This window comes from Sapajus apella, unplaced genomic scaffold, assembly GCF_009761245.1.
Source record: "Sapajus apella isolate SASKATOON/1434 unplaced genomic scaffold, GSC_monkey_1.0 scaffold14, whole genome shotgun sequence".
Classification (NCBI taxonomy): Eukaryota; Metazoa; Chordata; class Mammalia; order Primates; family Cebidae; genus Sapajus; species Sapajus apella.
In genome coordinates, this window is record NW_022436954.1 from 15,564,628 (window position 1) to 15,582,497 (window position 17,870).

A 17,870-nucleotide genomic window follows, 5' to 3' on the forward strand; every position below is an offset into this window, starting at 1 on the left:
CAATTCTCCTGCCCCAGCCTCCTGAGTCGCTGGGATTACAGGCACGCACCACCATGCCCAGCTCATTTTTTTTTGTATTTTTAGTAGAGACGGGGTTTCACCATGTTGACCAGGATGGTCTCGATCTCTTGACCTCGTGATCCACCCGCCTCGGCCTCCCACAGTGCTGGGATTACAGGCTTGAGCCACCGCGCCCGGCCAATTTTTGTATTTTTAGTATGGATGGAGTTTCACCATGTTGGCCAGGCTGGTTTCGAACTCCTGACCTCAGGTGATCTGCCCACCGCAGCCTCTCAAAGTGCTGGGATTGCAGGTGTTAGCCACCACACCTGGCCAAACCCAATACTTTAGAAGGCCGAGGCAGGAGGATCGTTTGACCCCAGGAGTTCAAGACCACCCTGTACAACATAGTGAGCTCTCATCTCTACAAACAATAAAAATTAGCTAGGCAGGCCGGGCGCGGTGGCTCAAGCCTGTAATCCCAGCACTTTGGGAGGCCGAGGTGGGTGGATCACGAGGTCAAGAGATCGAGACCATCCTGGTCAATATGGTGAAACCCCGTCTCTACTAAAAATACAAAAAATTAGCTGGGCATGGTGGTGCGTGCCTGTAATCCCAGCTACTCAGGAGGCTGAGGCAGGAGAATTGCCTGAACCCAGGAGGCGGAGGTTGCGGTGAGCCGAGATCGTGCCATTGCACTCCAGCCTGGGTAACATGAGTGAAACTCCATCTCAAAAAAAAAAAAAAAAAAAAAAAAAAATTAGCTAGGCATGGTGGTGCATGCCTGTAGTCCCACCTACTTGGGAAACTGAGGTGGGCAGATCACATAAGCCCAGAGTTGGAGACTGCAGTGAGCCATGATCATACCACGGTACTCCAGCTTGGATGGCCAGGCATGGTGGCTCAAACCTGTAATCCCAGCACTTTGGGAGGCTGAGGCAGGAGGATCACTTGAGTCCAGGAGTTCGAGACCAGCCCTGGCAATATAGCAAGACCCCCATCTCCACATAAATTTTTCTTAAAAATTAGCAAGGCATGGCTGGGCACAGTGGCTCACACATGTAATCTCAGCACTTTGGGAGGACAAAGCAGGCAGATCACATGAGGCCAGGAGTTCAAGACCAGCCTGGCTAACATGGTAAAACCCCATCTCTACTAAAAATACAAAAATTAGCTGGGTGTGGTGTTGCATGCCTGTAGTTCCAGCTACTCAGGCAGCTGAGTCACAAGAATTGCTTGAACCCAAGAGGCAGAGGTTGCAGTGAGCTGAGATTGCGCCATTGTACTCCAGCCTGGGCAATAGAGTGAGACTGTATCTCGAAAAAAAATTTTTTTTTCTTTATATCATGAGTTTTAAAAAGTAATAAAAATAAAACATAAAAAAAAAAAAGAAAATTAGCTAGACATGGTGCTGCATGCTTATAATCCTAGCTACTTGAGAGACTGAGGTAGGAGGATCTCTTGAGCCTAAGAAGTCAAGGCTGCAGTGATCTGTGATCCTACCACTGCACCCCAGCCTGGGAACAGAGCAAGACCCCATCTCAAAAAAAAAAAAAAGGTGTTCAAGGTCAGATACTATAGCTCACACCTGTAATCCCAGCACTTTGGGAGGCTGAGGTGGGAGGATCCCATGAGGACAGGAGGTCAAGACCAGCCTAAGCAACATAGTAAGATCCTATCTCTACAAAAATTTTTAAAACTTAGCTGCATGTGGTCGCCTACCCCTGTAGCCTTAGCTACTTGGGAGGCTGAGGTGGGAGAAGCATATGAGTCCAAGAGGTGGAGGTTGCAGTGAGCCAAGATTGCACCATTGCACTTTAGCTTAGGTAACAAGAGTGAAACTCCATCTCAAAAACAAAAACAAAAAAAACAGGGCCAGATGCAGTGGCTCATGCCTATAATTCCAGCACTTTGGGAGGCCGAGGCGAGCAGATCGCTTGAGGTCAGGAGTTTGAGACCAGCCTGTCTAACAGAGTGAAACCCGTCTCTACTAAAAATACAAAAATTAGCTGGGCACGGTAGCACATGCCTGTAATCCCAGCTACTCTGGAGGCTGAGGCAGGAGAATTGCTTGAGCCTGGAGACGGAGATTGCAGTGAGCCAAGATTATGCCACTACACTCCAGCCTGGCCGACAGAGCGAGACTGTCTCAAAAAAACAAACAACAAAAAACAGTACTATAGTGAGGTCTCACCATGCGATACTGGGGAATCCCCACAGAGCACAGCTGGTGGCAAAAGCACAAATTTTGAAGACTGTCTTGAGTTCAAATCTGAGCTCCACTGTTTAACATTCTGTGCATGATCTGACCACCCTGAGACTAAGTTTCTGCATCTGAAATACTGAGGTGGTAATATCTGTATTCTGTGGTTGTTGAAAGAATCAGTGTGTGAAAGTGTAAAGCACCTGGCATATGGTAGGCACTCAGTAAATTAGTCATTTTTTTCTCCGGATTGTTACTTCTTTAAATTATGTTTTGCCTGTCCTCTTGTGTGAGAATATCATAATGAATCAATATATATAAATAAGAAGCAAACAAATAATGTATATTCACTGTAATCACACTTGTTCAAGTGGAAAACTTAGTGAGGATATGTTCATTTATTTTAGACAAATTTCAATAGAAGAGACAAAGATACCCCCCTGGACTCATCAATGGTCACCCTGATTCTTCCTAAGAATAAAGAGAGAATACAGGTACTTCACCTAATATACTGTATATACTTATGTGCCAGCAATTAATTTTAATTAGTTCTCAAATATATTATATGATTTGGAGGGGCAGTGATCCACAGTCCAGTTTTACCTTCTCAGATTTGTTCTGCTCAGGTGAACATCTAAGGCATTTTGCACCCTCAGGCTACAAACAACTTGGCCCCTGGTACGTACCAGGGCTGGAGGGAGCCCATCTAGAGTTAAAAGCTTGCCATTGAACATTTCATTTCAATGAACATTATTTTAGGCAGCCATTATTTTGAAATGCCATGGCAACATGTCACGTAAGAAAATAACAGGGAATGAGGCACCTGTTCTCAGCCTTAGGAGGTTAACAACACATCGAGTGTTGCCATGAATTGTGAAGTGTGCTTCACATGCAGTGCTACCACTGACCATTCAGTACCAAGGTTGGTGAATTATTTGCTGGGTTTCTTTTAGACAGAGTTTCGCTCTTATTGCACAGGCTGGAGTGCAATGGCACGATCTCGGCTCACTGCAACCTCTGCCTCCAGAGTTCAAGCAATTCTCCTGCCTCAGCCTCCCGAGTAGCTGGGATTAAAGGCATGCACCACCACACCCAGCTAATTTTGTATTTTTAGTAAAGACGGGGTTTCTCCATGTTGGCCAGGCTGGTCTGGAACTCCTGACCTCAGGTGATCCTCCCACCTCAGCCTCCCAAAGTGCTGGGATTATAAGCGTGAGCCACCACACCCAGCCAATTATTTGCTTTATTTTATTTTATTTTATTTTTATTTTATTTTATTTTTATTTTTATTTTTTTTGAGACAGAGTTTCACTTATGTTACCCAGGCTGGAGTGCAATGGTGCGATCTCAGCTCACCGCGACCTCCGCCTCCTGGGTTCAGGCAATTCTCCTGCCTCAGCCTCCTGAGTAGCTGGGATTACAGGCACGCACCACCATGCCCAGCTAATTTTTTGTATTTTTAGTAGAGACGGGGTTTCACCATGTTGACCAGGATGGTCTCGATCTCTTGACCTCGTGATCCACCCGCCTCGGCCTCCCAAAGTGCTGGGATTACAGGCTTGAGCCACCGCGCCTGGCCAGGCTGGTCTTGAACTCCTGACCTCAGGTGATCCACCCACCTTGGCCTCCCAAAGTGCTAGGATTACAGGCGTGAGCCACTGCGCCCGGCTACTTGCTTTTTTAAAAAAATAAGTTTGGTCAGGCACAGTGGCTCACGCCTGTAATTCCAACACTTTGGGAGGACAAGGTGGGTGGATCACATGAGGCCAGGAGACCAGCCTGGTCAACATGGTGAAAACCCATCTCTACTAAAAATACAAAAGTTAGCTGGGTGTGGTGATGCATGCATGTAGTCCCAGCTACTCAGGAAGCTGAGTCACAAGAATTCTTGAACCCAGTAGGCAGAGGTTGCAGTGAGCTGAGATTTTGCCATTGCACTCTAGCTTAGGTGACAGAGTGAGACTCTGTCTCAAAAAAAAAAAAAAAAATTAGCTAGGCATGGTGGTGCATACTTATAGTCCTAGCTACTTGGGAGACTGAGGTAGGAGGATTGATTGAGCCTGAAAGATCAAGGCTGCAGTGAGCTGTGATCCTGCCACTGGACCCCAGCCTGGGTGACAGAGCAAGACCCTGTATAAAAAAAAAAAAAAAATGGGCAGGGGGGTTTGAGGTCAGGTACAGTAGCTCACACCTATAATCCCAGCACTTTGGGAGACTGAGCTAGGAGGATCATCACTTGAGGCCAGGAGGTCGAGGCCAGCCTGAGCAACATAACAAGATCCTGTCTCTACAAAAAATTTTAAAACTTAGCTGGACGTGGTAACCTGCCCCGGTAGTCCTAGTACTTGGGAGGCTGAGGTGGTAGAATCACTTGAGTCCAGGAATTTAAGGTTAAAAGGTTTCGTACAAGGCCGGGCGCGGTGGCTCACGCCTGTAATCCCAGCACTTTGGGAGGCCGAGGTGGGTGGATCACGAGGTCAAGAGATTGAGACCATCCTGGTCAACATGGTGAAACCCTGTCTCTACTAAAAATACAAAAAATCAGCTGGGCATGGTGGCGTGTGCCTGTAATCCCAGCTACTCAGGAGGCTGAGGCAGGAGAATTGCCTGAACCCAGGAGGCGGACGTTGCAATGAGCCAAGATGGCGCCATTGCACTCCAGCCTGGGCAACAAGAGCGAAACTCCGTCTCAAAAAAAAAAAAAAAAAGGTTTTGTACAATAGTAGCTGATTCTAAGGTGATAGGATGCAAAATGGGCCCTCCTTGTGTGAAACACTACCCTATGGTTAAAGTGCTATTAATGAGGTCTCACTGTGTGATACTGGGGAATCTCCACAGAGCACAGCTGGTGACAAGAGCACAAATTTTGAAGTCTGTCTTGCCTCACTGTTTAATATTCTGTGAGTCATCTGACCACCCTGAGACTAAGTTTTTGCATCTGAAATGTTGAGATGATAATATCTACATCCTAAAGTTGATGAATTTGTGTGAAAGTGCAAAGCACCGGGCATATCATAGGCACTTTGCAAATTAGTCACTTTTCCCCCTTTGAATCATTTTTCCTTCTTTGAATTATGTTTTGCCTGCCTTCTTGTGTGAGAGTATCATAATGAATTAACATATATAAATAAGAAGCAAATAATGCGTATTCATTATAATCATACTTATTCAAATGGAAAATTTACTGAAGATATGTTCATTTATTTTAGATAAATTTCAATAGAAGAGACAAAGATACCCCCCTGGACCCATCAATGACCACCCTGATTCTGCCTAAGAATAAAGAGAAAATGCAGGTACTTTACCTAGTATACTGTATATACTTATTTGCCAGCTATTAATTTTAATTAATTCTCAAATGTATTATGTGATTTGGAGGGGTGGTGATCCACAGTCCAGTTTTACCTTCTCAGTTTATTCTCCTCAGGTGAACATCTAAGGCATTTTGCACCCTCAGGCTATAGTTACCACTGACCATTCAGTACCAAGATTTGTGAAATACTTGCTTTTTTAAAAGACTAAGTTTTAGGCCAAGCGAGGTGGCTCATGCCTGTAATCCCAGCACTTTGAGAAGCCAAGGTGGGTGGATCCTTTGAGGTCAGGAGCTTGAGACCCTGGCCAACATGGAGAAACCCTGTCTCTACTAGCCAGGCATGGTGGCACATGGCTGTAGTCCCAGCTACTTGGGAGGCTGAGGCAGACGAAGTGCTTGTACCCAGGAGGCAGATGTTGTGGTAAGCTGAGATCATAGCATTGCACTCCATCCTGGGCAATAAGAGCAAAACTCCATCTCAAAAAAAAAAAAAAAAAAAAACTTAGTAAGTCTGGGCTGGGCTTGGTGGCTCATACCTGTAATCCCAGCACTTTGGGAGGCTGAGGTGAGTGGATCACCTGAGGTCAGGAGTTTGAGACCAGCCTGGCCAACATGGCCAAACCCCATCTAGACTAAAAATGCGAAAATTGGCTGGGTGTGATGGTGCACACTTGTAATCCCAGCTACTTGGGAGGCTGAGGCAGGAGAATCACTTGACCCAGGAGGCAGAGGTTGCAGTGAGCTGAGATTGTGCCACTGCACTTTAGCCTGGGCAACAGAGTGAGACTCTGTCTCAAAAATAAATAAATAAATATATATATATATATATGAAAAATAAAAAGAATAAGTTTGAATGAATTCATATTTATCTATATAGTAACATTTGTCATGCTCATTTGCACTCACATGTTCTTTCCTGAAAGGGAAGAAAAAAGAGGTAGAGAAACAGCTAGTAAGCTGTTGTTTCTAATAGCCGAGAGTATATTTACAGGATGGTTTTATTCACATGTGTCTTCGTGAAACCCAGGTTGAGAATCAGTGGATTAAGTTAGGTGTACTAGATAAAGAATGGATGGTTCTCCCAATGGACTGAGTCCCTGCTGTCTTTCCAAGTCTGTTACTTGGGAATTCTTCCACTGATGCTCTCATTTACCTATCAGTGTCAGCTACTGTCTACAATGGGCAGGGCTCTTAAAAGACATGAAGACAAGACCCTCTAGGAGTGACAAAACTGATAGTCCAGTCACCACAGTATAACAGCAAATGAAGAGCAGTGAAAAGATGGGCTTAAATAAAGTCAAATTAAAGAGTTTCAGTCCTGACAGACTAATAAATAATGAGCTTGTCCTCTTTCTTCACTTAGCATTCATTGCTGGAAGCCTATGAGTAGCAAAAACTATATCCTGGAACTGCAACATACTAATTAGGTTGTGACATATAACCATGAATTCAATTAAATCCAGTGTAGTGGATAAATGTCATCCAAACCTTTATCTCTACTTCATTTTCTTAATTTTTTTTTTTTTTTTTTTTTTTGAGACAGGGACTTGCTCTATCGCTCGCTAGGCTGGAGTGCAGTGGCACAATTTTGGCTCACTGCAGCCTCCACCTGCTGGGCTCAAGATTCTCCTGCCTCATATTTTCTTTCTGGTCTAATATTTGTGTAACAGAGATGTGGGTATTTAACTTCTATAACGTGTCAGATAAACAGAATTAAAGAAAATGAGGCAATCTGCCACCTTCATAGACCATTTTTTCATCCTTTGAGTAATGTTTCTAGACAGCTTATAAAATGCAGTCTTTCTGCTTCTTGGGGCAATTAAAATATTGCCCATGTTCACCGGGCATGGTGGCTCATGCCTGTAATTCCAGCACTTTGGGAGGCTGAGGCTGGAGTATCACTTGACCTCAGGAGTTTGAGGGCAGCCTGGGCAATATGGCGAAACCCCGTCTCTACTAAAAATACAAAAATACAAAAATAGCCAGGCATGGTGGCAAATGCCTGTAGTCCCAGCTACCCAGGAGGCTGAGGCAGGAGAATTGCTTGAACCCAGGAGGCGGAGATTGCAGTGAGCTGAGATTGCACCATTGCACTCCAGCCTGGGTTACAGAGCAAGACTCCATCTTAAAAAAAAAAAAATGTTGCTCATGTTGACTGTGATTTGGCTGAGGATCAGGACAAATGCTCAGTTCACCTCTGTTCTATAATAGTGTCAACTACTTTAATATTTGGGGAAGAAATGCAAATGCTTCTCACCAACTCCTTGTAAAGCCAATCCCAAACCTAACTACATCTTTACAAATGGCGAAATAAAGCGAATTCAACTTTTTAAAAATCTTGTTTGCACAGAATAAGAAGCCAGGCTTTACAGTATCGTGCTCTCCAAAGAGAACCATAAACTGCAGCCAGGAGCCAGCTCTAGGTGTGAAGCCAAACTGGCCAAGGAGCAGATATCCTGCCACAAAGAGAGGCTGTGTGGCCATGGCGGCATACCCATCCTTGCACATACACACATACCCGTAGGTGAGCCTGGGCTATGCCACACAAGCACTTTTCGGGGTGTTGCAGATTAGACACATTTTGTAATGGGAGGGATGTGTGATTGGGAACTGCATTTCCTGGCAGTGTACTGTGTTGTGTGCTCATCATGCACTGACCTGACACTTTGTACTTGCACTCTGTGTTGTGATCAAGATGCATACCTCATGAATTTAACTGTTTTTTCATAAAATGAAATTTCATTATGATGTGTAAAAATGCTTTATCAGGAATTGAAGTGTGCTCTCATGGCACACCTCATGGCAGCACAGATATTCCTCATTTTAACCAATAGATATTCTCTCTAAAATTATGTGTAAATCAATTTTTAAAAATCAAACTCCGTGTTAAACACATTTTCGGAAAGTGCTATATAAAAAAAAAAAAAAAAAAGTCTTGTGTCAAAGCTTTCCAGTGATGAATGGTCAGTCTGACTGCTGTATGTCAGGTTTGCTCAGAATGAGGTATTCCCACATGGAAATACCAATGCATGTATTACCCAGAATTTCATGTTGCATATCTTATGTTCAAGGTTTTGTAAATTTTTTAACCTGCTGATTAAAATTCTTTCTCTCTCTAACTCTATCAAGACAGTTGAAGGTGAGCAAAAAAAAAAAAAAGAAAATTCTTTCTCTCTAACCAGTTGTTTCCTTTGATTGGTTAACTGCATAATTTTATATGAACAGATATTTTATTTTATTTTTTATTTTTTATTTTTTTGTTTGTTTGTTTGTTTGTTTTGTTTTTTTTTTTTGAGACGGAGTTTCGCTCTTGTTACCCAGGCTGGAGTGCAATGGCGCGATCTCGGCTCACCGCAACCTCCGCCTCCTGGGTTCAGGCAATTCTCCTGCCTCAGCCTCCTGAGTAGCTGGGATTACAGGCACGCGCCACCATGCCCAGCTAATTTTTTGTAGTTTTAGTAGAGACGGGGTTTCACCGTGTTGACCAGGATGGTCTAGATCTCTTGACCTCGTGATCCACCCGCCTCGGCCTCCCAAAGTGCTGGGATTACAGGCTTGAGCCACCGCGCCCGGCCTGAACAGATATTTTATATCCACATTTTCTTTCCAATAGTCCCTCCTGAGCACCAAGCATAGTGTGCCAGCTACAGCCTGTCATGTCAACACACTGGAGTCATTTAGAGGAGGGTCACTCCAGCTCATGCCAGGTTTTCTAGCACATGGGATTGAAAGTTTTCTAGCACATTTTTCATTATCACTTTTAAACTTCCAGCCACCTGGATTACTACTGATTAGAACCACATGACAACACAAATTTTATTGCAATCCTAGTGTTTGAGTATTTAAAAAGTATTTTAGGCTGGGCGCGGTGGCTCAAGCCCGTGATCCCAGCACTTTGGGAGGCCGAGGCGGGTGGATCACGAGGTCAAGAAATCGAGACCATCCTGGTCAACATGGTGAAACCCCGTCTCTACTAAAAATACAAAAAATGAGCTGGGCATGGTGGCGTGTGCCTGTAATCCCAGCTACTCAGGAGGCTGAGGCAGGAGAATTGCCTGAACCCAGGAGGCGGAGGTTGCGGTGAGCCGAGATCGCGCCATTGCACTCCAGCCTGGGTAACAAGAGAGAAACCCCGTCTCAAAAAAAAAAAAAAAAAAAAAATATTTTAGAACAGTTTTAGATTTACAGAGAAATGAGCAGAGAGTACAGAGAGTTCTAGATGCAGCTACCCTCAATGGGTGAGTCTTTTTAAGGGGAATGTCAGCCCATGCTCTTTACATAGGGAGTTTGCAAATGGCCTTCTTCAATGCCACACCTTACTTCCTAAAACTATTAGTCAGCATTTTAATTATCCAGAAAGCAGCCAAAACTCCACTTATTATCCCTAAAAGGATATCCTTAAAAGACAAATCCCAGGCCGGGCCGGTGGCTCAAGCCTGTAATCCCAGCACTTTGGGAGGCCGAGGCGGGTGGATCACGAGGTCAAGAGATCGAGACCATCCTGGTCAACATGGTGAAACCCCGTCTCTACTAAAAATACAAAAAATTAGCTGGGCATGGTGGCGTGTGCCTGTAATCCCAGCTACTCAGGAGGCTGAGGCAGGAGAATTGCCCGTGTCACGCAGGCTGGGGTGCAATTGCGCCGAGACCGCGCCATTCCACTCCAGCCTGGGTAACAAGAGCAAATCTCCTTCTCAAAAAAAAAAAAAAAAAAAAAGACAAATCCCTAAAGCAAACCTTGTTTGAAAGTTGTTCAGAAATTCAGCCAGGTGCGGTGGCTCATGCCTTTGGGAGGCCGAGGCGGGTGGATCCCTTGAGGCCAGGAGTTCAAAACCAGCCTGCCCTACATGGCAAAACCCTGTCTCTACTAAAATACAAAAATTAGCGGGACATGGTGGCATGTGCCTGTAATCCCAGCTACTCAGGAGGCGGAGGCAGGAGAATAGCTTGGACCCGGGAGGCGTTGGTTGCAGTCAGCCGCCAGGCCTGTGAACATGGTTTCTTAAGAAGCCTTACTCTTTGGACCACAGGGCCTAAGGAAGGTCCTATCACCATCTGGTGGCAGCATATCTTTTTGGAGAGCTGACAACACCTCTTGAAACTGAGATAGGCCAGGATGGTGGCTCATGCCTGCAATCCCAGCACTTTGTGGGGCTGAGGCAGGTAGATCCCTTGAGCCCAGGAATATGAGACCAGCCTGGGCAATGTGGTGAAACCCTGTCTCTAACAACAAAAAAAAATACATAAATTAGCTGGGTATGGTGGCACATGCCTGTAGTCCCAGCTACCCTGGAGGCCGGGGTGGGAGGATCGCTTTGGCTCAGGAGGCAGAAGTTGCAGTGAGCTTGGCCGGGCGTGGTGGCTCATGCCTGTAATCCCAGCACTTTGGGAGGCCGAGGTGGGCGGATCACGAGGTCAAGAGATCGAGACCATCCTGTCCAACATGGTGAAACCCCATCTCTACTAAAAAATACAAACAAAATTAGCTGGGCGTGGTGGCGCGTGCCTGTAGTCCCAGCTACTCGGGAGGCTGAAGCAGGAGAATTGCTTGAACCCAGGAGGTGGAGATTGCAGTGAGCCGAGATTGCACCACTGCACTCCAGCCTAGCGCCTGGTGACAGAGCAAGACTCTGTCTCAAAAAAAAAAAAAACAAAAGAAGTTGCAGTGAGCTGAGATCATACCACTCTACTCCAGCCTGGGTGACAGAGTGAGACTCTGTCTTTAAAAAAAAAAGAAAAGAAAAAGATGCATTGAGCAGTGACTGACTTAGGAACTATGGAGAATGCACTGATGCATAAGATTTCTCTCCTGCCCCTGTGCTTAAAATCTGGATGGAGGCCGGGCATGGTGGCTCAAGCCTGTAATCCCAGCACTGTGGGAGGCCAAGGCGGGTGGATCACGAGGTCAAGAAATCGAGACCATCCTGGTCAACATGGTGAAACCCCGTCTCTACTAAAAATACAAAAAAAAAAAAATTAGCTGGGCATGGTGGTGCGTGACTGTAGTCCCAGCTACTCAGGAGGTTGAGGCAGGAGAATTGCCTGAACCCAGGAGGCGGAGGTTGCGGTGAGCCGAGATCGCGCTATTGCACTCCAGCCTGGGTAACATGAGTGAAACTCCATCTCAAAAAAAAAAAAAATCTGGATGGAGAACAAAGACTAGTAGGCAAAACAAACCAGTCAGACATTTTGGTAGGCTCAGAACATTGTAGTGGGTTAAAGAGCCACCAGCATGGGATTTAGAACACCTGAGTTTGAATCCCACGCAGGCTGGAGTCAGGGAGGCATGGGGCAGTTGCTTAACAACTCTCGGGCAACCTTACTTAGTCCTTAAGTAAGGTCAGGACTTTTACTTCCTGACCTTTTACTTCACTTCCCAGTGAAGTGCTGGGCCAGGTGCGGTGGCTTACGCTTGCAATCCCAGCACTTTGGAAGACAGAGGTGGGTGGCTCACAAGGTCAGGAGATCAAGACCATCTTGGCCAACAATGGTGAAACCCTGTCTCTACTAAAAATACAAAAAAAATTAGCTGGGTGTGGTGGCACACGCCTGTAGTCCCAGCTACTTGGGAGGCTGAGGCAGGAGAATTGCTTGAACCCAGGAGGTGGAGACTGCAATGAGCCGAGATCACACCACTTCACTCCAGCCTGGGCTACAGTGTGAGACTCTGTCCCCCCCAAAAAAATAAAGTGAGTGCCTGTCCAGGTGAAATGATCTCTAAGTTCCCTTCATTTGAACACTACTCTTAGCTATTGATCATACATTGCAATAATGTGCTTTAAACAGTTTCCCTCTCCAGCCTGTACCAGCGAGGTCTTCTCTCCCTCAATCTCTGGTCTTTGCGGAAACACGATCTCTTTGGTTGCTCTGAGTATAGTTCCTCTCATCTGTCACTAACCAATTTTGATACAAGCCATCTCTCTTCATAGCTCCCTGAACTGCCTATTCCTAGATTATTGGATTTAGTGACCAGAAATCACATGAATAAACCACTTCACAGGTCCAGTCATTCCTCTTTCTCTTGGCTTCATTTCTTCCCCAATTCAGCCCAGACTCCAGGGTTCATGACGTCAACCACTCTCTTGCCAGCACCCCAGTGTCCTTACCCTCTGTCCTTCTGCCACATCCACCTGGTAGTTCCCCAACTTTGGATCAGCCAGCCATCCCAGCCATCTGTCTTCTCTACTATACATAGGCTGCCAAGATGGCTGCAGGAAAACATGCTATCGAGTGGACCTGGGCCAGCACACAATATCTTCTCCAGCCTAGGAAACTTACCTTCTGCTTCTGAAACTGAGGTTCCCGCACCTTTCCCCCTCCATGGCTATTGCATGCCTCCATTCCAGTCCTGTGCTCCCTCTCTGCTGCCACCTTCCTCCCAGCAAACAGCTATATTTGTTGAGAGTGGTTCAGAAGCAAGGCTCCCGTGAGGCAGGGGTAGGAAGATAACTGCAAACAAATTGTGAACTCTTTTTGGTAGGTTTGTTTATGTAATAGCATTGGCAAATCAATTCTGAAACTATTTTAGATGTATTATATGCTTGAACAAATGAATAAATGTGTTGATATTGTTAAAACCCAAGAACTCATGATTGATTGATTGATTGATTGATTGATTTTTTTGAGACAGAGTTTTGCTCTTGTTGCCCAGGCTGAAGTGCAGTGGCATTATCTCGGCTTACTGCTACCTCTGCCTCCCAGGTTCAAGTGATTCTCCTGCCTCGGTCTCCCAAGTAGCTGGGATTACAGGTGCCTGCCACCATGCCAGGCTAACTTTTTTTGGTATTTTTAGTAGAGATGGGGATTCATTGTGTTATCCAGGCTGGTCTCAAACTCCTGACCTTAGATAATCCACCCACTTCAGCCTCCCAAAGTGCTGGGATTGTAGGTGTGAGCCACCACACCTGGCCAGAACTCATGATTTCTAAAACAGGTATATGTCTGAACATACACATGTATGTATACACAAGTATATATGTGCATGTGTGTATGCATATTCATATATGTAGGTAATGTGTGCATGTCTATTCAGCTCTGTCTGCTAAAAAGGCCTAAAATCAAATATACCCCATTAGCAATCAGCACATTTTGCACTGAGAACTTGGTCTCTCATACATTCCTCACTAAAAGGAATCAGGGTTCATTGGGGCAATGAAGATATGAGATGAGGAGCCTGAAACATTGTGTTATGTCAAAAAGTAAAGTACTGGAGGCATGTCACGGGATAAAGGAACCAACCTGAAGGAGCTCCCACTGGCCAAATCTGGGATATGAGGCAACAAAATGATTAAGGACATTAATAAATTATAACCCATTGGAAAAATTCGGAATCCTGAGTTCCTATCAATGAGAGAGGGAGGAAGAGAGGGCTCCTGTTTAGGAAGAGTGAAGCTGAGGTCAGTAGTGAATGTAGAAGGAGTGCTGCAATTGGGAATTCATTATTTTGCAATTACTGTAGTAAAATGGATCAGGCAAGAAGTACCTATGCATGCAAAAATTAGGAATTTAGGAGCAAGATATTTGCATGGTTTTAAAGTGTCTCCACTCAGATTGCTTATTAGTTGGAAGGGAAAAAGCAGTGACTATTTAATTTGGCAACTGGACACTGCCTTAACCATGTGATTGATTCTGTGCCTTCTGATGTAAAGCCTGAGATGAACACATCACTTAAGTAGTAGTCTGGTTGGAAATGCATACCTTGAATCTAAAAAAAAATCAGGCCGGGCGCAGTGGCTCATGCCTGTAATCCCAGCATTTTGGGAGGCTGAGGTGGGCAGATCATGAGGTCAGGAATTCGACACCAGCCTGGCCCATATGGTGAAACCCTGTCTCTATGAAAAATACAAAAAAATTAGCCAGGTGTGGTGGCGTGCGCCTGTAGTCCCAGCCACTCAGAAGGATGAGGCAGAAGAAGTGCTTGAATCCAGGAGGCAGAGATTGCAGTGAGCCAAGATTGCACCACTACACTCCAGCCTGGGTGGCAGAGCGAGACTCTATCTCAAAAAAAAAAAAAAAAGAAAAGGAAAAGAAAAAAAGTCAGACAAAACCAAAATAAGGAACATCCCACCAAAAAGAATCTAGACTCTGGCATCAGGATGCTTGGGTTCCAAGGCTGAATCCATAGCTTTATGACCTTAGGCAAGTTCCCTCTCAAAGATTCAGTTTCAGAAAATGTACATAATGCCCTTAGCAGAGTGCTCCCAGGTTCAAGTGATACACACAGAGAGCACTCGGAAGTGGTGAGCTGGCATCACTCCTGTCCACCCTTCTTTCCTTTGTTCTGTTTTTTTGAGAGTCTTGCTCTGTCTCCCAGGCTGGAGTGCAATGGCACCACCTGGGCTCACTGCATCTTCCGCCTCCCAGGTTCAAGTGATTCTCGTGCCTCAGCATCCCAAATAGGTGGGATTAAGGCATGTGCCACCACATCTGGCTAATTTTTGTATATTTTGTAGAGAGGTTTTTATCACGTTGGCCAGACTGATCTTGAACTACTAACCTCAAGTGGTCCACCCACCTCAGCCTCCCAAAGTGCTAGGATTACAGGTGTGAGCCACTGTGCCTGGCTTCTTTTCTTTGTTCTTGGAGAAAGAAAAGTGCCTAACTTTGGGTTTAAGGCTAATCTCTCCACCTTATGCTTCAATTCAGTCTCTCTACTTTATCCTCCCAAACTTTCTGCATTGCTTTATCCCCTCTTGTCTTTCTCCCTCTCTACCAGCAACTTTGCTGTAGCCTCAAAACATGCCAAGCTTCCCCCATATTTAAAGAAAGAATATACACGCTGAGCACGGTAGCTCACGCCTATAGTCCCAGCACTTTGGGAGGCCAAGGGGGCCTGACAGCCTGAGGTCAGGAGTTTGAGACCAGCATGAGCAACATGGAGAAAACCTGTCAATACTAAAAATACAAAATTACCTGGGCATGGTGGTGTATGCCTCTAATCCCAGCTACTCAGACGACTGAGGTAGGAGAATCGCTTGAACCTGGGAGGTGGAGGTTGCGGTGAGCTGAGATCGCGCCATTGCACTCCAGCCTGGGCAACAGAGCAATACTCTGTCTCAAATTTTTTTTCTTTTTTTTTTTAAGAAGAAAAAATGGGGCTGGTCCAAACTGAGATGGACTTGACTGGGTGTGGTGGCTCACACCTGTAATTCCAACACTTTGGGAGGCCAGGAGTTCAGACCAGCCAGGGTAACATAGCTAGACCCTATCTCTAAAAAAAAAATTTTTTTTTTTGAGACAGTCTCACTCTGTTTCCCAGGCTGGAGTGCAGTGGCGCAGTCTCAGCTCACTGCAACCTCCGCCTCCCGGGTTCAAGCGATTCTCCTGCCTCAGCCTCTCGAGTAGCTGGGACTACAGGCACATGCCACCACATCTGGCTAATTTTTTTTTTTTTAGAGTCTCGTTCTGTCACCAGGTGTCAGGCTGGAGTGCAGTGGTGCGAGCTCAGCTCACTGCAGCCTCCGCCTCCCAGGTTCAAGCAATGGTCCTGCCTCAGCCTCCCAAGTAGCTGGGACTACAGGCGCACGCCACCACGCCCAGCTAATTTTTGTATTTTTTAGTAGAGACGGGGTTTCACCATGTTGGACAGGATGGTCTTGATATCTTGACCTCATGATCCGCCCGCCTCGGCCTCCTAGAGTGCTGGGATTACAGGCGTGAGCCACTGCACCCAGCTCTCCTAAACTTTTATTTTTTTTTAAGACAGTCTCATGCTGTCACCCAGGCTGGAGGGCAGTAGCCTGATCTCGGCTCACTGCAACCTCCACCTCCCAGGTTCAACTGATTCTCCTGCCTCAGCCTCCCGAGTAGCTGGGACTACAACTGTGTGCTACCTCGCCCAGCCTGTTTTCCTAAACTATTAAATTTGGTCTCCCAGCTTCCAGTTTTGTGAACCCTGGCCTTTCTTTGATAGAGTGGCTAAGGTGACCCTAATTAAAAATCAAATCTGAGGCCAGGTGCTGTGGTGGATCACGAAGTCAGGAGTTCGAGACCAGCCTGGACAATATAGGAAACCCCATCTCTACTACAAATACAAAAATTAGCCGGGTGTGGTGCCCACACCAATTCCAGCTATTCAGGAGGCTGAGGCAAGAGAATTGCTGGAACCTGGGAGGCAGAAGTTGCAGTGAGCCAAGATCGTGCCACTGCACGCCAGCTTGCGCAACAGAGGAGTGAGCTGAGATCGTGCCACTGCACTCCAACCTAGGTGACAGAGCAAGACTCAATCTCAGAAAAAAAAAAAATCCCCTTGCTAAATAGCCTCTCTGGCTCAGCTTTATGTTTCTAGATTCAGTTAGAGGCAACTTATTTCTTACAACTTTTTTTTTTTTTTTTTTTTGAGATGGAGTTTTAGTCTTGTTGCCCAGGCTGGAGTGCAATGGCATGATCTTGGCTTACTGCAACTTCCGCCTCCCGTGTTCAAGTGATTCTCCTGACTCAGCCTCTGAGTAGCTGAGATTACAGGCATGTACCACCACGCCCAGCTAATTTTTGTATTTTTAGTAGAGACGTGGTTTCTCCTTGTTGGTCAGGCTGGTCTTGAACTCTGACCTCAGGTGATCTGCCCGCCTCAGCCTCCCAAAATGCTGGGATTACAGGCGTGAGCCACCATGCCTGGCTGTTTCTTATAACTTTAAGGCTATCATTTGATATTGTGCATGTGTATGTGTGTGTGTGTGCTGGCTTGCGTAGGCATGTTATTTCCTGACAGGAACATTGTGAAGTATACATTACTACACATATTTGTCTAAGGTTCAAAGTGGTAATGTGCTTTGCCTCAGGACACACAGTTAATAACTGGCAGAGGTGGAATTTGGATCAGGTCCATTGGGCCTCAAAACCCATGCACCTTCTGCTGTATAAACTGACTCCTAGTATCACCTGGCACTGTGCTGAGTATAGGACAATATTAATTAAAACCAGCATCTGGACCAGGCACAGTGGCTCACACCTGTAATCCTAGCACTTTGGGAGGCTGAAGCAAGTGGATCACCTGCGGTCAGGAGTTCGAGACCAGCCTGGCCAACATGGCAAAACACTATTTCTACTAAAAATACAAAATATTAGCCAGGCATGGTGGCAGGCATCTGTAATCCCAGATAAAAATACAGATGCAAAAAAAAAAAATTACAAATGCTGGTTTTACTTGTTTATTTTTGAGATGAAGTCTTGTTCTGTCACCCAGGCTGGAGTGCAGTGGCGTGATCTTGGCTCACTGCAACCTCCACCTCCCGGGTTCAAGCAATTGTCCTGCCTCAGCCTCCCAAGTAGTTGCTATTACAGACACCCAACACCATGTCCAGCTAATTTTTGTATTTTTAGTAGAGACAGGGTTTCACTCTGTTGGTTAGGCTG

At 45.6% G+C, this 17,870-nt stretch overlaps 1 protein-coding gene across 8 annotated transcripts in view; it reads left to right on the forward strand.

Annotated features, from left to right (window-relative positions):
- The window catches only part of AGBL2 (ATP/GTP binding protein like 2), a 57,487-nt gene extending 44,389 nt beyond the window's left edge, over nt 1–13,098 (forward strand). For 6 of the 8 annotated variants that reach the window (XM_032282195.1, XM_032282198.1, XM_032282199.1 and 3 more), the window contains 3 exons: nt 2,611–2,697; nt 5,413–5,499; nt 7,867–8,640. In XM_032282195.1, the coding sequence (XP_032138086.1) occupies nt 2,611–2,697; nt 5,413–5,499; nt 7,867–8,040 (348 nt within the window). In that variant the 3' untranslated portion in view covers nt 8,041–8,640. Of the gene's footprint in view, nt 1–2,610; nt 2,698–5,412; nt 5,500–7,866; nt 8,641–12,711 lie in introns of those variants that run through there. The other 2 variants (XM_032282194.1, XM_032282197.1) reach the window with 2 other exon arrangements.
- The last annotated feature ends 4,772 nt before the right edge of the window (nt 13,099–17,870 follow it).